A 26,375-nucleotide genomic window follows, 5' to 3' on the forward strand; every position below is an offset into this window, starting at 1 on the left:
AGGGTTCTTGAAGCGCTTCTGCCTGCGGACATGAGCTAGCGTAGAAGGACTCACGCAGAGGAGCCATGTTTAGATTAGAGGTGCTTTGTGGACCTGGTGAGTAACATCTGAAGACCCTCAGGAAAATCTCTTCTAGTTTCAGCTCTAGGAAAAGTGCAGTTCCTCATGCAGTTTGTTAGGCTCTGGCCCCTGGGCTGTCAGAGCCTAACAAACGCACTACCTCTGATACCCAGAAGAGCTCCTGTGGTCTTATTTCTCTACTGACCTCTGTCTCTGGTTTCCCCGGAACCCCCTGGCTTTCTGATTTCTAAATACCCCTACCTCCTCCTTTATTTCATGTGACACATTTGCTACAGGAACTTCACAGTCCCTCTCCTGGAATAAGGCAGGTTTAAATAAACAAGAAATAAACTGATCCTAGTCAAGGCAGCAAGCTGAATGAAACTGGGCCTGGGGAGGACACCAGGCAGACAATGATGTCCCCACTAGTGCTCAGAAAAAACCTGCTCTCCTGAGTGTTCAGAGCACACACCACCCGAGATCTTCCTGCCAGAACAGAACCACGGGATTCTTAAACTCAAATCTCCGCTTGAAGCACCGGGCACACCCATTCCTCTCGGAGTGAATACACAGGTACTGTGGCAGCTTTATTCCCTCAGGAGTGGGGAGGAAAAATCAATTAGGTCTCCTAATGATGGGCTTTGTTGAGGTTTACAAAAGTGCCATAATGCAGACTTGCTTTTTCCTGGGTGAACTTTCCTGTATGCAAATTAAATACTGTTAAATTACATTCATTAAAAAAAAAATAAAGGAGACTAATTTGCCTACTTGTTTTGATTAACTAAAATGACACACCGGCCTACGGCTTCTGTCTATTTCAGGAGTGTGCTAGATGAAGCATCTTGCAGGAAAGGATGCCTGACATCTTCATTCTGAGAAGCAAAATTAGTAGAGTCAACTGACAACTGTTTTTTATTGAGTCCCCTCCCCTAGCCACACCCTACTCTGCGTTGCCATGGTACCCAACTGCCTGCCGCAATGCGCCTGGCACACCTGTAGAGTCCTAAGTACCTGGCTAATCTCGCAAGCAAAACATATTATTTTGTGAGTGGAGGTAATACTTTTTATAGAATAGTCACAGGGAAGTTAAGTTACATAACTCAGAAAACCTATTAATAATTTTTAGTAAACATCTTAACACTATATGCTTTATACAATTTATAAACCCATGACTCTGGGTGGTCAGGCCCAGAGCAAGCATGGATATTTATATTCTAGAAGTTATTTTCTTAATGGAAAATTTCACAACTGTACTTGGGCTACCTTAGTTTTAAAACTGGGCAGGAAATACGTTTTGTGGTTTAGAAGGGCTTTTAAAACATTTTTAAAAGAAGCACAAAGAGAAAAGATGCAGGTGTTATTGGAGAACATCACCTTAAGAGATAAACTCTGATTCTGTGCCCGCAGCCCTTGGGTCCGATTGTGATGGTCTTTCTGGATGGCACTGTGTCCAATCATAGATTTTTATCATCTCCCTGTGTCACCTCAGGGTAATAGAGGAAATCCAATCAAACCAAGTCAATATGAGCAGGATAATGTTCGTCACAACAGACCCAGTCCTGCTCTGTGATCTGCTCCCGCCATCCAGAAGGAAAAGCCTTCCTGCGATTTTGGGGGAGAAAGAGAAGCTGTCTCAGCCCTTTGTCAGGGCAGCTGCCCGGGGGCTCAGAGGGAGCCACAAGTCTACCCCTCGCTTCCTTCCTAAACAAAGCCCAAGTCAGGAACGATCCTCCATTTAAATTATCAGTTTATTTTTATTCTTAAATATGTATACCCATATACAATAGCAACGACAGTCTCTTAGGTCAACTGCATGCATTATAGGCATGTAAAATACTGTTGGAAATATTAGTCTATCCGTGTAATCGGTAATTGTATTTATCAGTTGTGCATACATTTTGAATCAGGTTATTCTTAAATTTATTTATTTATTTATTTATTTATTTATTTAATGTGATGGGTGTTTTGCCTAAGTGTGTGTGTGTGTGTGTGTGTGTGTGTGTGTGTGTACCATATGTGTGCCTGATGTTCTTGGAGACTAAAAGAAGATATCAGACCTCCCGAGACTGGAGTTAACATACAGTCTGAGTGCTATGAAGAGCATCAATGAGCTATCTGTCCAGCCCCAGTTTTGTTCTGAGAAAGAAAGAAAGAAAGAAAGAAAGAAAGAAAGAAAGAAAGAAAGAAAGAAAGAAAGAAAAGAAAGAAAGGGAGAAAGAAAGGGAGAAAGAAGGGGAGAAAGAAGGGGAGAAAGAAAGGGAGAAAGAAGGGGAGAAAGAAAGAAAGAAAGAAAGAAAGAAAGAAAGAAAGAAAGAAAGAAAGAAAGAAAGAAAAAAGAAAAGAAAAGAAAAGAAAAGAAAAGAAAAGAAAAGAAAAGAAAAGAAAAGAAAAGAAAAAAAAAGATTGATTTTATTTTAAACTATGCATGCGTGTCTGGTCTGCGTGTGGGTTTTGAATACGTGTACAGACCCTGCAAAGATCAGAGGAGCTGGATCACTCCTGCTGGAGCCAGGAGAAGTGTATCCTGGGGAAGCAGGGTATATACTCTGCCCTGCTGAGACAGCTCTGCTGCCCAGGATTGTTCTTTGGTAATATGTAAGACATAATAGCACTGTGACTCATGGGGCATTGCTATTTTGGTTTATGTCATCTTCAGTTTCATTGGGGGGGGGGATTAAAAGCGAGGGAAGAACACTTAGATTATAACATAAATCCTATTAATTCTGATCTCTAAATGACTTTTTACATGCTCAAAAGCAGCAGTTTTTTGTTCTGATTTAAGGTTATATTCTATCTATCTATCATCTATCTATCTATCTATCTATCTATCTATCTATCTATCTATCTATATATCTATCTATCTATATATATATCTAATAGTTTCCTGTTCGAGACAGGGCTTCTCTGTGTAGCTCGAGCAGTCCTGGAACTCACTCTGTAGATCAGGCTGGTGGTGAATGTGCTTGACTCTGCCTCCTTGGTGAGTCAAGGCTGGGGTTAAAGGCGTGTCTGGATTTTACTCTACTCTTAAATCTGTTCCTTACTCCAACAGATGGAGGAAATGACACCCAGGTGCCACCAGGTCTGTTGGCAATGCCGCAGCCTGGCCTTTATGCAACACTCTGCAGAGATCACTACAGAGATGGGGCAAGGCAGGGTGTCTGCAGTGGGTCAGTCAGTGGCCGCAGCCATCTGGGCTGCTCACCTGCAGGTGTTTTACTTGTCTGTCCCTCCTATCTGCCCTCTCTCCTGTTCACCTTTGCTTTGAGATAGGGTTTCACGTAACTCAGGCTGGCCTGGAACTCCCAATCCTCCTTCCTCCACCTCCCAAGTGCTAAGATCATAGGCAAGTTGCCCAGACTACTTTTACTCATCCTGGTTTGGAGGGGGCTTTGCAGGGATCAGAATTCAGCCTACCACTCTCTCCCTTAGTCTTTTATCATTGCTACATTTCGTCAGCTACATCTTACTGAGTAGTTACGACATGTGAGTATTTAGGGATTTCTTTCTTACTACACTAAAAGGGAAATAACGAAGGGCACGTGTGTGTGTGTGTGTGTGTGTGTATACACATATATACCTATATATGTACATATACACAGATATGTATATACATATATGTATATATACATACACACATATATAGATAGATATACACATATATATGTGTGTGTAGATAGATAGATAGATAGATAGATAGATAGATAGATAGATAGATAGATAGATAGATAGATGCTTGGTGGTTAAGAGCACTGGCTGCTTAGATTCCCAGCACCCACAAAGTGGCTCATAACCACCTGTAACTCCAGTTCCAGGGAATCTGATGCCCTCTTCTGGCCTCTGTAGCTACCAAGTATGCACATGGAACACAGATAGGCACACGGGCACAAAGTCCATATTACAAGATAAAAAATAATAATTAAAACCAAATTGAGAACTGGATAAACCAGATGATTCCATTTTCAACGCATCCTCTGAATTCCTGTGGGCGCAGGTGAAATGCTGTCTTTAGGGAAAGATGGTTCTTAGGATAGAAAGCTCTGGGTTAAAGCCAGTGAGGCCCCTTAAGGACCAAGGAGAAACTTAAGGAAGCCTACTCATGAGTCTGAGAAAATATTCGAGATATAAAATTCGCTTTACCTCAATTCTTAATTTCTTTTTAAACATCTCTTTGCATTAAATCTCAGATCAGCAGCTTTTTAAGGGTCAAGATTCGGAGTTACATAGGTAACTAACTCATGGCGCATCTTAGAAAGATAAACAGCCGCACAATTGGCTAACATGCTTTTGTAATATACAGGTCCAGACCTTATCTCCTCATTGCCCCACACATTAAAAATAAGTCAAGCTCACTCTCTGTCTTAATCTTTCTCTATCTGCCTGTCTGTCTTCTTCTCTCCCTCATGTTTCCACAACCCCAATAAATCTTTATACTTAAAAAAAAAAGTCAAGCTGAAAACGAAATAACAAAACATGCTATATTTCTTTAAAAAAAAAAAGAAAAGTAAAAGATAAAAATCAGAATTATGAAAACTTAAAGAGATCAGTAAATAAGACTAGCTGGGTTCATTCCATTCAGAAGCCAAGAGCAACAAGACAATTTTAAAATGATGAGACAAATACACAGGCTAACACTCAGCTGATGAGTGACTGTCTGCCAGGCCGATTTTTATCATCTCTCTGGTATGTTCATTTGTTTCTTAATGCGCTCATCTTGCCCATTAAGAATAATTAGCAGCTTTGCCTAGAGATTTGCTGGCTTCAGCCAAGGGTTCTCCCCACTTGTTGTTGCTGGCACCCACCTTTACTTTTTACAAAATAATTTTTGGATAATATCCTACGATTGCTGTATAATTTCAGCCTCCTAAAATTGTAAAGGAAAGACATAAACAGTGATTCCTGAATGAGTTGTTTGATCTATACACTGCATCTGCACTGTGTGATTTGGCGAATAATTTATTCTTACAGAGAGGGGGCACACAAACGGGGAGGGGAACTCACTCATATTAATTCATTCAGCAAAACAGATTACAAAGCATGCCTGTTGTAAGCTGTTTGCAAATCAACAACAACATTAGTATTAAAAGCAGGAAACCACATTGCCAATTTTAAGGCTTTTGCATGCTTTTTTCTCTTAATTAAAATAAATTAGATCTACTTACAACAGAAAAAAGGCACACAAACATGGAAGGAGAACAGCATAAAAACTGAACCCTATCAGGAAGTCCCTAAGAGATGAAATAAAACGCACGGCCAGTTTGGGTCTGCATCCTGAAAGGACCTACTTCATCTACATTGTAAGGTTCTCCCCTCCTGCCCTTTGGCACCCCGCTATATTAAACCCATTGTAAAACCCAGCACAATAAAGCTCTCTCAGGGCTGAGCCTCTGAGGACCAAATGTTAAAAATCCATTTTCTTGGGAGGGGGCTGTACCAATCATTTCTTTGAAAGGCCGGCAGAGTGAATGGCAGAATCTGCGATTTCCTCTCTGATTTCAAGAGCTGGCCTGGCACCTCTGCTGTTTAAAGCCAAGGTGCGATGATAATTAATGACATTAGCCTTGCTTCCCTTCTTTGGAGTCTCTGTAGATTAGCTCAACAATAATTTTAGTACAATTAAATTTACATACTGATTCCAGATGCTTCCCACAGTTTGATGATAAAAACTTCTAATTGATTTCTGGGGGTATTAAATAAAGTCACTTGCTGACTTCAAGGCTACTGGGCCCAATCTGAAAGTTTCCAAAATCAAAACATCTCTCTCTCTCTCTTGTTCAATATTCCTGTTTTCCTACCCTCAAAAAACCACTAGGCAGGTCTGAGCTGGCATACCTGAGAGCTTCCCATTGCTCTCCGTGCTCCCCGACAAGGAGGAGCGCAGTCACTGAGAGAGAAGAACCAGAACACAGGACTGAATGGAAGGGAGCGGCGATGGCGGTGGTGGTCCTCAGGAATATTTAGAAATCGCCACAGTCTCAAGATCATGATTAAAATCTGATGTTTTAAAAAAAGGGAAGCACCTTTTGTGATCTTTCCCTGGTGTGAAAGGCCAAGGTTGTGATTGGCTGTTTTTCCTTCCTGATTTTTTTTTTTTTTTTAAAGGGCTGTCAGGCAATTAGCTGGGTGGGGCTCTACAGAGCTCACAGCTGCCACACAGTATTAGCCACCACAGTTCTGCTTCCTCTTTCCTCCTGTGTGAGCAGCTGACAGAGCTGCCGTCAAGTTTATTTTCCAAAGGAGGGGGGGGGGATTTACAGATTGGAGGAAGGAAGCAGGAAAAAAATCAAAAATAGAAAAATAGGCTTTATATAAAAGGCTACAAAATTCAAAGCTGCTTCAAGCCCTTGAAGGGAGTAAAAATGCAAATAAGAGTCCTGTCTTCCTCATCATGTCAAAAAAAAAAAAAAAATCCAAAGCAAACAGATCTTCCACGTTTCCTCTCAATTTCTAACTGCTGCTAACTGCCTTTGAGCAAATCAGCTAGACTGCTACAGTAGCCAATAACTTATGCTTGCTTTCTTAAAGTACGGTTCAATTTCCTGAACTCTGTGTACATATTAGTAAAACATAATCTAATATAATGGGGTTTGAACTGTAATAGCATAGCAGAAAGAAAAAAAAAAAAAGGAGAGGTAGCTTTTAATCCTAAATAAAAGGGGATGACTAAGAGGTGATAGCTGTTTCCAGCGGGAGATATAGGCAACTGCTTAGCAATTAGCATAGGCACAATATGACGGGCGTGTGTGATATCACACGCACAGAGGCTAGATGTTAATATTTACCAGCAACATCAAGTAAAGTAAATAATGATTTTAATCTGCTTGGTGCTGGAAGATCTTAATGAGAATAAAGGAGCGAGAATGTTTCAAAATTACGAAGATTCTGAATTGCCTCCAGAGAGGCATGCAAAACCCAGACCCCATCAGGGAGGAGTGTCTAGCAGCCCTATGAAAAGGAAGACACCCACAGTCATCCGCAGGGAATTCATATATTGCTTGTTTTTCTTAATTACTGATCGTGTGTGTGTGAGGAGCTCTTTTTGAATACCCCGCGCTGTCTGTCTTTATGTCGACTGCTACTCAGCCTGGGGGCGGGGGGGGGGGGGGCAAGCACGATGAACCGGCTTTCTATCTGAATAAGGATACTTCTGATGGCCTTTTCATTCCCATCAGTTAGCAGAACTTCTTTGACATCTGCAGAAATAGCAACCTGGAAAGGAGGGGAAAAAAAAAAAAAGAGAGAGCAGGGCAAACAATGAGCAAACACGGTTGTCTGTGTGGAAGTGAGGACGGCAGTGACAAGTCTTCGGTATCATGCTTCCTCCCCTATTTCTCTGTAACAATCTTCAATCTTTTTTCATTTTATGTCTGCATTATTTTAATCATTCAATCAAATCAGTCAATACTTTTATCATTCCATTTGCGGGAGCCTCTATCTTGCTATCATTCTGTTCGGTAATTGCATTGTGACAGCGGATGATGGTACTCGGAGAGGCTTTCATTTGCGGGCTTCTGTTTATCTAGTAGAGCCATCATACAAGGCTGTCACTCTGCCTTTCAGCTTGCTTCTGTCTGGCTGCCTGATGCCCTTCATATAACTTTGCATTGCAGGCAGATGGCTTTGTGAGGGTAATTTTTTTGTGAGCTTTGACATGCTCACACATTGGGCTGTAACCTCGACACATTGTATAAGAGCGACAGGTTTGTCAAATGCCAATCAGTGTAACAATATGCTTTTATTTGTAGAGACATAAAAACTTGTCTAATGCACTGTGCTGCTACATAATATCTCCTGAATACATGACTCAGAACCCAGAGAATGGGGAACGGCGTTCCTGAATGGCCAATCTAATTCAAAAGAATCTAATTACTGAGCGCTCTGGATCATGTTTGTTGATGTAATAATGCAGGCAAAACATTAGCAGCTATCTCATGGTGCTCCAACTGTGATTCGCCGGGCTAGTCCTGTATCTTAGCAAATGGGACTATAATCTGAAAAAAAAAATGCTTTCCCTATAGCAAAGAAAGACTGTGCGAGGCCTGGAATGTCACAACAAGCGATATTGACTACACTGAGGTAAAATGTTTCTGCTCATCGAGGCAACCATAAAATCAATATGATCCGAAAGTAAGTCAATCTAGAAGGTCTCTCAAGACCCGGCAGCTTGACCGCAGCTGATGCTGTTGACGGTTCTCTGACCCAGCAGTTGGAGGCCCTGGAACATTTTTCCTTTTGTTTTCCCTCTGAATGGGATTGGAATTGAGAAAAGACCTACCATGAGCCCAGCCAAGCATGTCATGCCACCCCCTAGCTCACACACAGCAAGGTCCCTGAAAAAGAGAAAGACATGGTAGAACCCATACAAATTAGATGGGAATGGTCAGAGCCATATATATGTTACAAGAACAAATTGCCATCTGCAGTCAGAAGGACACTGCCAGGGAGTTGTGGAGACACGACTGGCCTACCTCATGGCGTTTTGCGTTTTAAAAATAATTATGAAATAGAAAAGTCACAAAGCAGGCAGACCAGTGGGGGTTCCCTCATTAGTGTTCGCTGCAACATTACCACCGCTGAGCTGAAAACTCTGAGAAGGTTCCCTTTTTTTCCCTTGTCAATGGCGCTGTCTTTTAGGACTAAACTAGCTAGAGTTGCGAAGGATAATTGTTAGGAAAGGATAACATTGTTAATCCACATTCATGCCTTCAAAAACAGTTAGACAAGTAAACCAAGAAGATACGCGAGTGCCTATGTACTTATATTAGAGTCACACACAAGGCACAAATAAACGCAATCCTGAGGGGTTTTTTTTGCTTTGTTTTGTTTTTGTTTTTGTTTTTGTTTTTTAATTCTAAAACAAGCTGAAATATTTTGGAAAGCCAAACCACTCGCATAAAGCACAATTAGCCACGAGCATTTAGTAATTAACACTTAGATCACAACTGATCCCAGCACAACACAGCAAACTAAACAATGCAGGGGTATAATGTGGCTAACCTGGGCAAGCCAGGAGTGGGACCAGGCTCAGAGTTAAGGCTCAATGTGTCGTTCTTCACCTACTTTCCCCTTTTGTGTCTAAATGTCAGCCCTCCTGTGTGACATTCTCACCCTGGTTCACTGCTTGCTGACTGGAGCTTAGGCACAGCCTTTCAGGCGGTTGTGCAGCCAGACTCAGGCCTGCCCTCTGCACATGTGACATTCTTGGACTCTTAACACTGTGTAGTCTCCAACTTTGAGGAGTTTATGGAGAGAAAAAGCAAAATTAAAGTGTGTGTGGGGGGGTGTCAAAAGAGGACATTCATATTAGAAATTATTTTAATATACATTTAGTTATTCAAAGTAACCACAGATTGGTTGGTAAATATCAACCCACAGAGCTTCAAATATTACATAGTATCAACTTATTCTTTTAAGAACATGGAGTTTAAACACATCATGGTCACTAACGGCTTGTTATAAAACACATTGGACTGAAATATACATAGAATATTCATAAAATAATAACTAAAATGAAAAAAAGCCCAAACCCTTACTTTCTGCTTGTACCAAAGGTCTCCAGAATTTTAAAATAAAAGGCCTTTTCCCCCCTAAATCTTATCCATGATTTGATGCATAACACATATTAACAGCTAAAAATATCGATTTCTTTAGTAATTTATATTATACATATTGTCATGGTCACAAAAAAAACAAAAACAAAAACAAAAACAAAAAACAAAAAACAAAAACAAAACAAAAAAAAAAAAACCAAACCTTTAAAGCCAGAGCATCCTCAGTTAACAGCTGTCAGGCATTTCTTTAATTCGTTAGTGACTTCTGTAGCATATGTTTTATGGAATGTGCATTGTGGGGACTTTTTTATTTATTTTTTGACCTTCACAATCAGCAAGGATTGATTGTACCTCCACTTTTGTTTCCCCCAAATCAAAGTGAAATAAAATGCTCTGAGAGGAAATCAAGAGCCTTTGACAGCCAGCAAGAGCTGGCTGTGTGACGCTAGCCTAAGGGCCATGTGGATGCCTCCTCAGAAGCAACACGTAATGTGTTCATGCGGGACTCTTTCTTTTTCTTCCTTTCAACAATTTACAGTCTGGAGACTGTAGGATGAGCCATTTTCAATAGGCAAACTCAATATCAGGGGACGGGCTAAACAGATAGCTTTTACCTGTGGCCCTTACCTGAATATATGACTGTGCTTAAGGCAGTAGTGAGCCAGGACCTCCTCGGATGGCCAGATGCCTAGAAATGCAAGACGAGATACCAGGGTGAGACAGTGTTTCCTTCCAGAGTAGCTTCTAAAACAAAGGCTCAGCACAAGCCATTGCATATCCAACCACACTTAACAGCATGGTCCCTTTCGTGTGCCAGACCATGGCTTTTCTTGGCTGTTGTTTTTATAATGGCCAATGTTAGGACCTTTCTCAGTCGAGCAGCCTCTATAAACTTTGCCAAACTTCAATCACAACAAAACAAAACAAAACAAACCACTAAAAACCAGCATTACAGATATCAAAACTTAAATGTTGATGGTAGGTGAAATGGATCTTAATCCTGGTTATACATAATTTATACACAGAGGCTGAATGAAGGCTTGCTATATGTGAATGTGCAGATCCTTTTAGGCAAGATAAAATAAAATCACTTTAAGGAGCAGATAAAACTGCCGAGGTCATTCTATCTATACCTATATCTATACCTTTCCATATTAATGCTTTAAAATATCCTTAAGTTCATTTCTTTAATTAAAAAAAACAAACTGCAGTATAAAATTAAGAAACATTAATGTCACCAACTTTGGCATGCCTTTAAATCAAACAGTATTCCTATATACTAAAGTTCATGGACAGACATTTCCTAAAACCATCACCTATCCATCTATTGAGACGACCTAAGGTTCAAGAATGGATGTGACTTGCTTCTAGGTAAAGATGTTAGAACTCAGTTACTGTGGTTCTGTGTGCTTTTAATCCTTTTCACTATGCTTTTTTGCATTTCCCAACATTTTTTTTTCTTTTTTAATGGTTTTTCGAGACAGGGTTTCTCTGTATAACCCTGGTTGTCCTGGAACTCACTTTGTAGACCAGGCTGGCCTTGAACTCAGAAATCTGCCTGCCTCTGCCTCCCGAGTGCTGGGATTAAAGGCGTGCACTACCACTGCCGGGCCCCAACATTTTTACTATGAGTCTACATCACCTTAGATATGAGTAGAACAAATAATCTCATTAAAATTATGGTTTTCTCCTAGAGATCAGACTCAACCATCGCTCGGTCAGTAAGTCCCGCCCCCTCTCCACCCAGCCTTCCCTTTTGAGTTTAAGGAAGCTCGTCCGCAAAGTTAAACACATTGAAAAGACTTGAATTTTCTCTCCCTAGACGGATCTCCTACTTTGAGGAGGAAGAGGTGGCTTCACTAAAGTACCAGCCGCAGGAGAGCCCGGGCAGGTAAACTTACTACTCCAACTTCCCAGCATTTTCAGAAGAAAGGACAACTTGGGAGGGGAAGACGGGACAAGGAGAACCAACAAGAGGTGTTTAGTAACACAGTTAGAGGGAGGAAAAGGGGTGGGTGAGTGTAGCCGTTAAGACTACAGATTGCTCAAAAGCAGTCCGGTTCCGGCTCTGGTCGCGGTTCTGCCATTTGCTGGTGGAGAGACTTTGGATAGGTTACTGGGTCAGCTTTTCATCTGCACACCATAATAACTGCACCGTCAACTTCCCGGGATCCCCGTGAGGATCGGGTGAGGGAAATAGATGCGGCGTGCTTAGGGACGGTTCTGAACAGGCACAAAGGGAAAGCTGGTTGTTACTGTCGGCCTCTTGTAAAGAGCAGACGAGAGAATGCGTGTGGATCACAGCGATTTATCCCAAGGGTCGGGACAGGTGGAGAACAGTTTTTACCTTTGCTTTGTCAGGACCCCAAAGTCGTAAGGCCTCGTACACCTCCACACATAAAGAACTTCATAAAGACTGAAGTACATAATGAAAGTCTCTGAAGGAAGACCCAAGCCACTGCTCTCACCGAGTAGATATAATTACCACAAGAATGAATTTCTTTATGCCCTGAGTACGTGTGGCTGTGAGGTTTTTAAAAAGTAATGATAGGGGAAAGGTATTTAACTAAAACTTAGGCCCCAGTGAAGAGTGGATGTGACTTCTAAAGTGCAGAGTCTTTTCAATTCGTTTTATATTTTTTCCAGAAATTATAGAGTGATTTTTAAACTAAGTTAAATACAAAGATCAAAAGGCTAAATTTCTACCATTAGCAATATAATCACTGTTAATGTTTTAGACATCATTCCAAAAACCCTTTCTAGTCATAAAGGTATCTTACTCAGTTGGGATCTTGTCACGCAGGGACTCAGCAACTTGATTTTGCCCCCCATCCAAGAAGGCTAGAATGAGTCTGTAACATGGAGCCTACACTCCAGATGTGTCATTTGTACGGACTGCCTAGGTACTCTACTGTGCATCCACATTCAGTTAACCCATGTCCTCTTGGCAGATAGTTAAGTTAGGTTTGAAGTTTGTAATATTACAAGATTATAAACAGCAGCAGGAGTAGAAGAACATACCTTCTCCTAACACATTTTTCCATCCTTAGAGATGGGATATCTGGTCAAAAATTAAGGGCAGGATCTGGAGAGATGGCTCAGTAGTTAAGAACACTTGCTGCCCTTGCAGATTACTGGGGTTCAACTCCTAGCACCCACATGATGGCTTACAACCATCTTTAACGCTAGTTCTAGGGTGTGCACCGACCTCTTCTGGCCTCCCGGAACACACATGCGGCACATACATACGCAGAGATAAAACACTCATACATAGGAAATAAAAATAAACAAATCCTTTAAAAATTAAGTATAGTCCATATTCTGGTGGACAGGTTGAGTGTCCCTAATCTAGAATCCAAAATACTGCAGAACCTGACATTTTCTGAGTGTTCCCATGATGGTAGGTAGTCGCGTGCTTCTCAGGTGACGTCAGTCAAAACACAGCCGCACTGCAGCACTATATAAAACCAACTTAGGGGGGCTTGTATAAAATATATAAGAAGCAACTGAATTTCATGTTTACCCTTGGACTCCATTTACAAGAAATTATGTATCCCCAATCTAAAAAGATCCCAAAATTAAAATGCCTCTGGTCCCAGGCTTTTAGGATAAGGGACACTGGATCTATATGTAACTGTCACATGTGGGATTTGTATGCTCCACTAATGCCCAGTAAGAATGTTTGCTCTGGGCTGGCTCTTATGACTTAAGCCCTAGATCACATGTGACGGTGAGAGGGTTGGGGACCGACTCCACAGAACTGTCCTGGGACCTCCACACGTGGGTAGCTGTGCATGCTCCTCACCATAGACCATCCACACAGTAATAAACATTTTTTAAAACATATTTGTTTCTTCAAAGCCTGTCCAAGACGTGGATTTATCACATCTAATTTTGTGACTAATTTTGTTTGTGTACGTTAATTATATTCACAATGGGTTTCCGTTAGAGCATTTTCACACACATGCACGTTTGCTGTTTGTACTGACTCTATTACCCTTGTTCGTCCCCGTTCTGCTGTTGCCGATCCTCTTTCTAGTCCTTCCTCTATTTCCCCTTTATTTTAGCAGTCGGTTGCTTACAGGACCCTGCGCGAGGGATCGTTCCCAGGACCGGGGTCTTTCCACTAGTGGCTACATCACTGAAGAAGATGTTTCTCTCCTCTTCCACATCATGAAGTCCCCATAGAGATACTGGGGTGGGGTGAACACCTCCCCATTGGCTACTATTATCGCCTATAGATCCCTGCAGGCCTCTTTGGTCCCTCTTCCCCACACAGCAGGATGCCCATAGGCCCAGTCTTGCACAGGTCTCTGGCCAATAACCTCGGCTGCTGTGAGATCAACGGTACAATGATGATGTCACGTTCTGAAGACCACACACCTCACAACACACCTCCCTGCAGTGTCCTGCGGTGATCCTTAGAGGGAGTGATATAAAAGTATTCAAGGCTGAGCCTCCAAAGTGGCCGGCACACATCGGCTACTAATGAGTTACACAGTTACTGCGGCCCACTGTAAAAAGGAGCTTTTCGGGCCAAAGCCAGTGGCTGCGCTAATGTAGGGTCTGAGCACACTTATTTCAAAGTTACTTTGATGGGCATGTCATGTTCACTTAGCAAAACAACAGCTGTCTTTGCTTTCCTGCTAGGACCTCTGATCTGCACAGCCATGAGCTTTTGACTAGGATAAGGTAGAGGATACAGATGCCCTCCTGAGGAGCAGGTCTCAGATCTCCTCCCGTGGGCGCTTCTTGTTCTGTCGGTCAGTAGTGGAGCATGCAGGGTCCACAGCCAAGTAAGACAATCACGATGATTCCTCCCTGAGCAGCCTGAATAGCGGCACCCCGTGGCACTAGGAGAGCTATTCCATCCTGGTTCCAGCTTCATTTCTCTGTGTCCTAAAATCAACGTGTGATGATGATGTCTGTAGCTATTAGGTCTTAATCTATTCCTGGTGGGCAGAGCAATAGCCAGGGCAAATGCCTGTTACTTTATTTTAAATAATGTTAGATTTTAAATAATGTTCCTTTTAAATGCCACTAGAACGGTACTCATAAAGAAGTCAGACAATGGTGCTATGCATGCGGTTCCAGTAGGGATGTAAAGCTATGGACGTATGTGGATGGAAGGAATGTAAAGAAAGGAAGGAGAGGAGGCACAGATGGACAGAGGGACACGGATGGACAGAGGGGACACGGACGGACAGAATGGTCCTTCAAAGGAGAGTCTCAGGAAATAAAGTTCTGAAGAGAGGGAAGTTTTGATGTTCTAGGAGTAGGGCTCCATCGTGAAGGAAAGGGAGAGAGTGAGACAAGACATACAAGTTAATCCTGGATAGTCTAAAGACTCCTGGCTGACCAGGAGCACAGGGAGGCAGGACGAAACTGGGTAAGGACCTCCTCGTGTCCCTTGCCACACTGCCTTTGAGGCCGTAACACTCCCTATATCTAATGACCTAGTGGGTCTTGTCAGCCTGCTTCTCAAAGATAGCTCAAGTCATCGCCACTAACCATGATCCAGGAACTAATTGACAGGGGTTCAGGAGTGTCGAGGGTCTCTGTCATAAACAAGATGGTGGACAATGGACAGATGGATATGCGAATTTCTTCCCATTTTTCCATGAGCTGAGGTGGCTGATATAATGATGCATTAAATACCAGCCCGGGGAAGCCTGGACCACCACACAGAGAGATACTGGGACTTATGTAATGTCACCTTTTTGAGTTTCAGAATCCTCATCTGCAAAATGATAGGTTTCCGTTGGATTATATCCGGGGGCCTTCGCCCCGTAAAGACTACAATAGAGAAAGAGGCCTCACCTCCTGGACTTAGATGGAGTTCATTTTGAGTCCCGGCTCTTATGGACCTGTGACCTTGGCAAGGTGCTTAACCTTTTAAAGCCTCTTCATTCATTCACGGGACACGCAGTTATTAACAGCCATGTCTGCCTTAGAAGCCAGGGTATTGTAGTAATTAAAGCACAGCCTTTCCCTAAATAGCTTTAGTAGAGGCCGGAGACAATAAATAGAATTTCAGGCACTGAGCAGTGCTGCGAGGGAAGGAAAACACGGCAGCTCTGGGTGGGGGCGGGGCTTCCTTAGCCAGCCGGTTGGGGCAACGCCTCGAGCCTCTTATTTGATAAATACAGGCCATGAGTGTTGCTTACAGGATGCTGAGAAGACTAGATGTGTATGCATATAATACATCTAAAATAAGGTCGGCACGCACCAAATTCCTTATAGGTGGTAGAAGCCACTGTCGCTGGGGTCATGGCTGTTATTGCTTTGAAATGTTTCTATACGATGTCGAGGGCATTTATTTGATACTTTCACCGAGAGTCTCACTTTTATGGGCTGGTGAGATGGCTCAGTGGGTAAGAGCACCCGACTGCTCTTCCTAAGGTCTGGAGTTCAAATCCCAGCAACCACATGGTGGCTCACAACCATCCGTAACGAGATCTGACTCCCTCTTCTGGAGTGTCTGAAGACAGCTACAGTGTACTTACATTAAATAAATAAATTAAAAAAAAAAAAAACAAAAAACGAGAGTCTCACTTTTAAATAATAACAACCCCATGAGGTCAAGTCAGATCTGGGTGGGAGGGAATGTCTGTGTAGCCCAGAAGACCAGGCAGATGAAAATGTATTTAATGCTAATACTATTGAGAACTATCCCGCAGAGGGGAACACCAAGAGACAAGTTGGACAAATACTCTACCATGGAGTTAGAATGCGGCCCCAGGTGACTCTTTACATAGAGGATCTGCAGCCTTCCACTGGGTGATAGGCCAAGGGCACTGGGCTGAAACTTAGCTGCCCTTGGGAGAGCCAACTTAACTATATAAAAGAGTCAATAATGAACACATGGATAATAATGAGCTGTCCAGAGGATTTCAACACTAAATGCTCTTGGATTGTGAGATAGGTTTGCAGGTAGGGCTCAAGTTTAAGAAGCAGTGAGACGTGAACTGCGTGCACCTTGACTGGACTATTACTGAGGTACAGACTATGAGGAAAAGAAGGAACCTGGCCCAAAGGCAAAGAAGGGAAGACACTCTTCCCAGAACATTCCCAGGGGTTCTGGCCTTTGGGTCTGATGGTCAGGTTGGGGGCAGGTGCCAGAAAAGGAACCAGTGGTGACACTCACTGCTGAGCAACGGGGACACACATGGCAGCCATGATTGCAGCTGCTCACCTGGTAGGGATGTGAACTTGAAAAACATCCATGACATGTTAGCTTTGTGGCCTCAGCAGGTCACTTACACCTCTGTTGCCTTGATTCCTTCTCTGTATAGGAGGATACTGTCCACTCTGTATACAGACTGAGGATTAAACGGGTGTAGTGAGAACTCAGTAAGCACTCAATTGTGCTGGCCATTACTGTTACTCAGTAAGCACTCAATTGTGCTGGCCATTACTGTCACTCAGTAAGCACTCAACCCATGCTGGCCATTACTGTCACTCAGTAAGCACTCAACCTGTGCTGGCCATTACTGTTACTCAGTAAGCACTCAATTGTGCTGGCCATTACTGTTACTCAGTAAGCACTCAACCCATGCTGGCCATTACTGTTACTCAGTAAGCACTCAACCTGTGCTGGCCATTACTGTCACTCAGTAAGCACTCAACCTGTGCTGGCCATTACTGTTACTCAGTAAGCACTCAATTGTGCTGGCCATTACTGTTACTCAGTAAGCACTCAACCCATGCTGGCCATTACTGTTACTCAGTAAGCACTCAACCTGTGCTGGCCATTACTGTTACTCAGTAAGCACTCAACCCATGCTGGCCATTACTGTTACTCAGTAAGCACTCAACCTGTGCTGGCCATTACTGTTACTCAGTAAGCACTCAACCTGTGCTGGCCATTACTGTTACTCAGTAAGCACTCAACCCATGCTGGCCATTACTGTTACTCAGTAAGCACTCAATCTGTGTTGGCCATTACTGTCACTCAGTAAGCACTCAACCCATGCTGGCCATTACTGTTACTACCATGTTTACTACTGGAGTAGATGCAGCATTCATTGAGCGTCTCCTACCTGCCAAATTGTGGGCTGTGCACTTTGTATGGGTTATCTTGCTTCTTCCTAAGACATGGACTATCATTACAATAGAAAAGGGCACAGTGGAGTAAATGGTGAATGAGCTCATGTGATCTGGCTGGGATTTGAGGCCATACTCTCCCACGGTGGAAGACCACCCTATGTGCTACTCCTTTGAACAGTGGCTGGCCCTAGAATGAGGGGTCACACATGTCTAGTTCTCAGGGATGTCAATGACTAATTTTAGGACTCTAGACAAATCATATTTGGGTTCTAACTTCAAGAATAAAATGGAAGAGTTGAATGGACTAAGGCTGTGCCCCAGGATGTAGGTATTATATTTGTGCACATTCCCAGATAAAAGCTTCAAAGACTGCCAGTGGGCCCCAGCCTGTGACATCTTACAGAATAAGATTGGTTACAATATTTTATTTGTACCAGCACTCAAATGTAAACCTCTACTGGGAAATCTTTTAGATGGATTTAAACGGTCCTGTAAGTTAAATCTTTAATACGTGTCAGTTTTAATTGAGTTAGAAGTGCTTTAGTTAATTAAATTTCCCAGCTTCAGAGATGAACAGCCACATATACTAGTTGTGAAAGTTTTTTTTCTCAGTTAATTTTTAAAGTGACAAATGATGACAGTGTATCTTTATGGGCTGCAAAAGTGGTATTTTGATCTAGAGAATGGAACATGTTAAAACAGAACCCCCTCTCAAAGTGAAACCTTCTCCCAAACTCAGCAAAGCCCTCTGGGATGTTTTCATCAAGGAGGTCTCCTCCTTGGTGAAGTAACAAGAATCCCCTTTGGTCAGAAAAGATAAACAGAGGGGAGCCCCCCCCACCATGAGAGGTGCCTACCCCTCCACCCCTCCACCCCTCCACCCCTCCACCCCTCCACCCCCTCCACCCCCTCCACCCCTCCACCCCTCCATCCCTCCACCCCCAAGGAGAACAGCTCCATTTCACCTGGCTAGAGGCTATCAGGAGAATCCTTTCTAGGAAAAAATGGACCCTAGAAAAGGAGACAAAAGAATTCCTAGCAGGAGAGAAGATGGAAGGAGGACCTGGGTTGCCCCAGAAATACCGCATCCCTTCTGCAATAAAGAAAGGAGAAACAGGGCTTCTACTGCCAGCTTCCCCAAAGCCCTGCTGGGCCAAGAGAGCTTGGGGACACAACCAACAGGCCCTCTCCTTTGGACAGAGTCATCTTATTTCCCTTGAAAAGACATAAAAGAGAAACAAATGAGGTAGAAAGAACAGAGCAGCAAGTGCTGGTCATAATTGTTGTTCTTATTTTGACTTCCGAGTCACTTTGCCTACATGGGCATACCATGGAAAGCCCCAAACATTAAGGAGGGAGTGGACTTCCTTCCTGCGCTCACTGATGGTCTACGCCCCGCTCCTAGAGCCGACCCCTATCCCAGAGTCTCGCTTTATCTTCCTTACAGGCAACACTGTGACTCCATTCCAAAGACGGGAAAAGCTGCATGATCCAGAGTGGCTGCTCTACACACTTATGCAAACCTTCCAGGAGAGAAAACCATACCAGGAGGTACGGACGCGCTGTTCATGAAAAACTCACCAACATCCACAAACCAGCCCTAGGCCCGGGCCTCGCAGTGCAACACAACTTTCTTTAAGCATGCTGTGTGAAAGGTGAACATCTTCGTATATCAACACTGCCTTGCTCCAAGCCCCCCACCCCCACCCCCACCCCCGCCCCTGCCCCACTAACGGCCTTGGGGAAAGAATGGTTTCTTGGTAGAGAATCGGGAAGAAAGACGAGTGACTCTCCACGATCTCTTTTTGACATAGGGTCTCATGTAGCCCAGGCTGCCTTGAACAAGTGTAGCTGAGGTTGCTCTTGAATTTCTGCTTCTCCAACCTCCACAGACCTGTTTATATTGATGCTGGGGAGCAGACCAAGTGTTTCATGCATGCTGAGCAAGCCCTCTGCCAACTGAGCCCAGGTCTCCCCTTCTCATAAAAGAAATGGGTATTAGCAACTTTGAAAAACCTGATACACCACTTGGCAAATTGGTTTGATAAATAAGACCACATCTCACTGATGCTCAGGATAAACCCGCTTTAAACAAAGCCTTCTTTGCTATTTCATTTGAAAGTGCATCTGTGATGTTCATATTGAAAAAGGTGGGAGGGATGGGAATGGGAGAGGAAGGGGGGTGTAAACAGTATATGTGAGACTAGCTGAGCACACCAGCTGTGTAGCTAGCCAGGGCTCTGTCCTCCCTGCCTCTCCACTTATCATTATTCATTGATATGAAGGGAACATGATGATCGGCTCCTCAGAAATTCTGCTGCTGGACCAACTTGGGTTTCTCACCACCAACTAATGCAGAAATGTAGTGCTAAGCACGTCCTGGCTGTAAACACAGCAGTCTCGCTCAGCCAGGGACTTCCACAAATGTCTCCAACCAACTTGCATGATTGTCTTTAACACTTTTTTTTTTTGAGAAATGAATTTGATTTCATTTTTCCTTCCCCAGTTTTCAAATAGTCATTAAAAATTAAACAAGACCAGGAAGAGCGCTTTGTGATTATAGCCCTCCTTCTCCTGCAACAAACTAGATCTATAAATTTACGTACCATTGTAGATGTAAATTACAAAATTTATATTCAACTATATTAAAACATCTATTCCAAAAATGATTACCAGTTGTGAAAAGCAGACAGGCTTATCGCTTGCTGTCAGTTGTTCATGTCTAGTTAAGCAATAATATGCTAAAACTGCTCTTTTGTTTTGTGTAAGAATTTTGGCAATAGAAGAAATGAACACTCGGCTAATAAAAACTCAGGCTGCCTTTTTGCTTTGATGGAGGAAGCAGCTGCCTGTTTTCATTTGCTGCAGAGCAGCAAAACCCATCAATATAATAAGCAGCTTAGATGCATCCATCCACAGCGCCTGTAAGGATATAGGGCTATTCGCTCAAAACCAATCCCTGGTTTAATTTTAACAAAGATGTGTCTGACATATTTGAAAATGCATTATAATAGGTTTTGAAACATGAACAATTTCTCTTCCTTTTAAATACTTTCCCCAGATTTGAAAGGTGTACGTGTAGCTGAATGATAGCAATGATAAGAAACGGACCTAAACTGTCAGGACATCCTGAGACAAGGGGTGTGAAGAGAGCAGACTGAAAGTCAGTTATCCGGGTCTTCGGAAAGTGGAAGTAATTCATTTGAGTATGAGTTTATTCATTGATTCAATCAGATGACTATGTACTACACACACACACACACCATACACATACAATCATCATTGGGCTAGGTAGGTACTGAGCCCACAGCTCCTTCTCAAGACTCTTTAGGACAAAACATTAACACAAAATTTGAGTAGATCAAGGTTGCAGGCACAGATGCATATTTTAACATTCGCCTTTTATTTGAGAGAATTCAAATGGGCATGCAACACAGTGGAAGCTATTTAACATAAAAATTAAAAATCAGATGCTGTCTCCTCTATTATACAGTCACACACTTCATTAGACATCCCTTTAAGAAACGATGAATCTGATTGAAAAAAATTGAATTATGTTGAAACACATGTCAGACTGTTTACTAGGCTAGCCAGGAATTACCACACTTTGGGGAGAAAGTTTTAGGATTTTAACTTTTGTTTGGACAGCCTCTAATTTCACAGTAACCATTAGATACTCTTACGGAGCATGAACACACCGTAGAGCAAGTCTAACACAAAACACAAACTTGGAAGCAACTGGCACCATAAAACAGTGAGCCTTCCTTAGGGCATACACTAAGAGATCATTTTATTTTAGGGTTGAGGGCATCCCAAGAACTCTGGTAATTCTCAAACCTCCCTTTTCTGATTGGATGCTGGCTAAGTGAGCTGTCCGATGGTCAACATCACTGTTAGGTTAGCCAGCGGCTTCTCCAGATGTCAACTTAAACAAGCACACATCTGCACACACGTTGAGACAATCGTCCTGTAGGTGGGGAGCAGAAAGCTTCCTGAGTCACACGTCAGTTGTAAAACACATCCACAAGCTGGTTCTTTTCTCTCTCTCTCTGTGTGTGTGTGTGTGTGTGTGTGTATGTGTGTGCATGTGTGTGTGTGTGTGTGTGTGTGAGTGTGTGTGTGTGTGTGTGTGTATGTGTTGTACTGTTGTTGTTGCTGCTGTTTTAAATAAGCTTTAACTTTACTGAAACACCGTACAATGGTATAGAGAGTATCTGTTTTTTTCCTAGTTTCTACTGCTGTTGACATCTTACTTCTCAAGTCTCTTACGGAAACACCGTACAATGGTATAGAGAGTATCTGTTTTTTTCCTAGTTTCTACTGCTGTTGACATCTTACTTCTCAAGTCTCCGGATCTGTCCAGACTCGAGTGCTCGTTTTAAAGACAAGGCTTACGATCCTGTCGATTCTGCAGAGAGGCGAAGGGCAGTCTTAGCATCTCTACCTGCACTTCCCTTAATTGCTCTTAACCAAAAAAGAAAATTTTAAAAAGTTAAGAGTTAAAGCAGGACTCAACATGCATATATCTCAGGGTATGGTGGTGGTGGTGGGAAACTGACCTCATAAAGAAAATCTGAAGCCAACAGAACCTTAGTTTCCTACTTCATTGTTGAATGGGGTTGAATATTATTTAAGTCATTATTCACATAGAAATTTGGATTGCTCTATTCAATTAATACTTTCGCATCACAGTGTGATGTGGGTCCTATTGCCAGTCTTGTGGCAGCATGAGTTAAGATCCACAAAGGAGTCAGGGGCCAGCATTTTTCATTCTGTTGGAGTGTTTAGAAACCATTCACTGTTAACCCTCTGTTCTCTGCTCTGGCTTCCTCCCTGCTCTGTCCACTGCTCAGTGGCTGGGCACACTGCTTCAGAGTCCTGCTGAGATTCACACATTAGCTACCACTAAACGTGTCACCTCCAGGAGTAGAAAGATGACTTTGGAGAGGCTCTCATTGGTGCCTGATGTCTGGGTGTACACGTCCTCTCCGTACCTGAATACAGACGAGGGCTGGGCAGCAGGTGTCACAGCTCTGGGACCAACCAGACCCTGCCTTCCCCCTGCCTTCTCCCTTCCCTTGGTCCTTCCCAGCTCTCTCTTCCTGTCGTCTTCTCTTTCGCTATAACCTCCATCCCAGTTATAACATCCGCTTTCCTCTCCAAAGGCAAGAACTGTGAAGAAACATCGTGGCTGTCGCAGTCAATGTTTTACAAAGTAACTTTTGAGCCAATGTTTTACAAAGTAACTTTTGAGCCAATGTTTTACAAAGTAACTTTTGAGTCAAGGTTTTACAAAGTAACTTTTGAGTCAAGGTTTTACAAAGAAATGTTTGATCTGTTTCTCTGGTCTGCACTGCCTTTGGACCGAAGCTTTCTGTAGGGAGAGAGCTCAGAGTTTCATTCTTGGAGACAGATTACACAATCTAGACAGCCATGTTGTATTTATGCAGAACAACAGCAAACAGTTCTAAACCCTGTCACTCGTAACAATGAAAACTGAATTACTCTCCTGCTGCAAGACCAATTTGCTGAGTTCCCTATGTTGTATTTACTTGAGTCCTGATGCTACCTGTGAGTTCAGCCACAGGCCAGCTTCTATATGGATGTCACTACACTCAATGCATGTTCACTGGCCTTTTAACCTAGACACATGAGCCATAGACCTGGAAGGAGAATTATCACAAGAAGACAGGATAGATGCTCTGGAAAGCAAGGTTGCCCTGGGCCAGGAAGGTCACAGGTTCCCAGGCTAGCAATAGACTCCACATTCAATAGGCCATCTTTCTTTAAGTCAATCCTTTTCTTCATTCCATAGAACCTATGTCACGGGCTCTCATATCTGTTGTTATCTACAAGCAGGCAGGATTCTAATCACAGGAGTCTGGAAGGCGTCTCAGAGTGGGTCTTTTAAGTGGCTTGAAAGAGAATACGACCCTCTGTCTGGCTATTTTTTTCTTGACAACTTCTCTCTGCTATAACAAATTTGTAACCTTAGCCTATACATCTTACTTTAGGAATCGGAACTCCTTGAGAAGTGCCTTCAAAATACACCATTTAAACCAAACATTTGTTCTGAACTGATACCACAATTATCTTTCTGTTGGGAGAGAGACAACATTTCTAGAGTTTTTTATATTGCCACCGGCCTTTCACACCAGGACACACGAGTGTTTGCAAGTTGAGGTCAGAGTGCCTGGGCTGAGTTGTTGAGCGTAGAGAAGTCATCAGGGTCCCCATGGGCTCACACCAGACTTCTCAGGACACAAAACAGATTTCCTTCTCTCTCCAGCCGCAGAGTTCACGTTATCATGAACTCCATCATTCCCATACCCCGGAACCGATGATTGAAACAATGGCGGCGTTGAGCTGAGAGGGTTATGTTTCAGCTAGAAAGTGTTTCTCGTCCATTTCTGCTGCCCGATAGATAGCATGGAGGTGATTTTTGCTGAGCAAATTCCATAGCACTAATCTAAATTTTCAGCACTATTGACAAGAAAAACTAGCTTGTGAAAGAATATGAGATACTGTTTGCATCTCACGAGAATCATCGCTTACTGCTTTTCTTGGGCGCTGCAGAGAAATCCCCGGTTATGAAGCAAAGCCTTGAAAACTGAAGGGGGCTTCATTCAGCACACAGAACAGATAATTAGTAGTTGAGGTGGAGCTAGAACTTCAATACCCAAATAGTTCACCTTTGTTTTCTTTCAGGACTAAGCAACATAAGCAAATGTAGAAGGAAGAATTATGTTATGATTTGAGTTTGCATCTTGCAAAGACATTTTTTTTTAACCTTGGAGGTAAAAATTAGAGTTTAAAGAAAAGGTCGAGGCGCGTGCGTTCCTCTTCCCGATTTCTACACAGTCACAGATATTTAGCAACTGGCTGAAGTGATTTTTGGCTCCTGTTTCTATTTCCATGCCTGGATGCATGGCTGGAGGAAGTGGCTATAGATAAACTCTGCTGCGGCTCACGCAATACCAGGATCTCTGAATTGAGGCCAGGAAACAACATACAATCTTCAGAAATAGAGACACTCCCTGTCGCACGCATTCCGACTCTGGAATTACAATGATTGTGTGCCTTGCTTTCTGTAATTGAGCCTCTGTTTGTTTTCCGGAAATATATCTTCTGCATGGTCATTAGTCTTACTTATTCAAATATCTACATGTCATTTGTCTTGTAATTAAGAGTTCCTAGCAGCTCCCAACAATTCTTTTGATTACCAGCATTCCAAACATAATAAAAGAGTAATTCTCTTTTACAATGTTGTGTCTAGGGAGGGAGAATCATGTAATATATACAATTTTCACCCACACCATGGTGTTGAGCAATGTAATTTTCTGTGTATTCTCTTCTAAGAATATTTTCAATATTTCTGGATTGTCTCTGCTCTCAGGAACAGGATTGAAATCTCCACTTTGGTATTTATCTGGGACTGTGATAGCTCAGTCTGCCACCAAATGCCAAGATAGGGGAATCTCATCATCCAGAGACTAGCTGCATGATGGGCAGTTAATAGATATATCAAACCCTGGGATATATGCTAAGCTGAAGAGATGATTGGCTGGTGATACACTGATTGATTAGCATGGGGAGAATGGGTTTCTTCTTGACAACCTAGGATTACGCTTCAGCTAAACTCAAATTGCTTACACCTCTTCTATTGGGTTTAAAATTACAGTCCTGTCATCTAAAATCTCTTGTCAATGAATTTTTTTTGCCATATATAAAAATTAAAGGGAAAAAGAGGGTAGGTGCAATGGATAAGAGTAAATGGGGTACCCCCACTGCATGCTGCTGCTGTTGGCTCCGCTGCAAAGCGTCGATATGTAAATGCCCCCTGAGAAACGTTCCACCTTCCATAGATGACTGCTGTACATTTTACAAGAACACCAGAGGAAAAGTTTTATATGTTTAAGTCAGTGAATACTGTATTTTCAAATACATTATGGTTCTATCTCACTTAGGGGAAACTGAGAATTCAAAGACACCCTCTATTAATCAGCGTTACTGTCTAAGGCACACAGACAATCCCATCTCTGGACATTAGTGGTTTGTTGTTGTTGTTTTGTTTTGTCTTTTCTGGGTTTTGTTTTGTTTTGTTTTTTAAAAACTAACTGGCATGCTTTGCAGGGGCAGGGCAAGAAAGGGCAAATTTATAGACTGCAGACTAGCTTTGCATTTGTGGCAACTCCACATGAGTAGTGACTCCTTTAATAGCAGTAACAACAAATGCTAAAGGCAGTCACGTGCACACATTGAAATATTGTAATGTTGTGCCTGTTTCTCATGCATGTGGGAATCACATATGCTTTAAAACACAGCAGAATTAGATGAACAGAAGGAAGCCAATGTTGCTCTATCTCCCATATTCGCATGTGTGCACACATACACACACATAAATCAAGACGTCACACAAAAGGGTGATACGTACAGCTTCACAAATCCCTGGCATTCCTAGTTTCCAGTAAGCTTCATTTCTGACGTCCATTAAAAGGTTGCAACTGATTGTACTCTGAGTTATCTGACTGGCTAGAAAAGGGATCTTGCTCTTGCTCCTTCCATCCCATTCCCATTAACATGCCCCTACCCCCCCCCCAAAAAAAAGAGAGGCTGGTGAGCTTTAATTCAGCACATTGAAGATCACCCCTCCCTTGCCTGGGCACACGAGGATTTGGTTGCCGAGTCACCCTGGATAAGTGGTTCATTGAGAAT

At 42.7% G+C, this 26,375-nt stretch overlaps 1 protein-coding gene and 1 long non-coding RNA gene across 7 annotated transcripts in view; one reads left to right on the forward strand and one right to left on the reverse strand.

The window, feature by feature from the left end:
- Window positions 1-26,375, reverse strand: part of Camkmt (calmodulin-lysine N-methyltransferase) — a 372,590-nt gene that overhangs the window by 57,220 nt on the left and 288,995 nt on the right. For 4 of the 6 annotated variants that reach the window (XM_085832973.1, XM_085832974.1, XM_029471134.2 and 1 more), the window contains 3 exons: window positions 10,239-10,299; window positions 8,336-8,390; window positions 7,206-7,269 (listed from right to left, as the gene is read on the reverse strand). In XM_085832973.1, coding sequence (XP_085689099.1) covers window positions 7,206-7,269; window positions 8,336-8,390; window positions 10,239-10,299 — 180 coding nt within the window. The remainder of the gene's footprint in view (window positions 1-7,205; window positions 7,270-8,335; window positions 8,391-10,238; window positions 10,300-26,375) is intronic. The other 2 variants (XM_085832975.1, XM_085832976.1) reach the window with 1 other exon arrangement.
- LOC110312188 (uncharacterized) lies at window positions 951-20,777 on the forward strand. Its single transcript, XR_002380033.3, has 4 exons — window positions 951-1,104; window positions 11,434-11,502; window positions 19,108-19,315; window positions 20,722-20,777. It is a non-coding gene; the product is annotated as an uncharacterized LOC110312188 (long non-coding RNA).

This window comes from Mus caroli, unplaced genomic scaffold (assembly GCF_978045245.1).
Source record: "Mus caroli unplaced genomic scaffold, Mus_caroli_1 scaffold_18, whole genome shotgun sequence".
Taxonomy (NCBI): domain Eukaryota; kingdom Metazoa; phylum Chordata; class Mammalia; order Rodentia; family Muridae; genus Mus; species Mus caroli.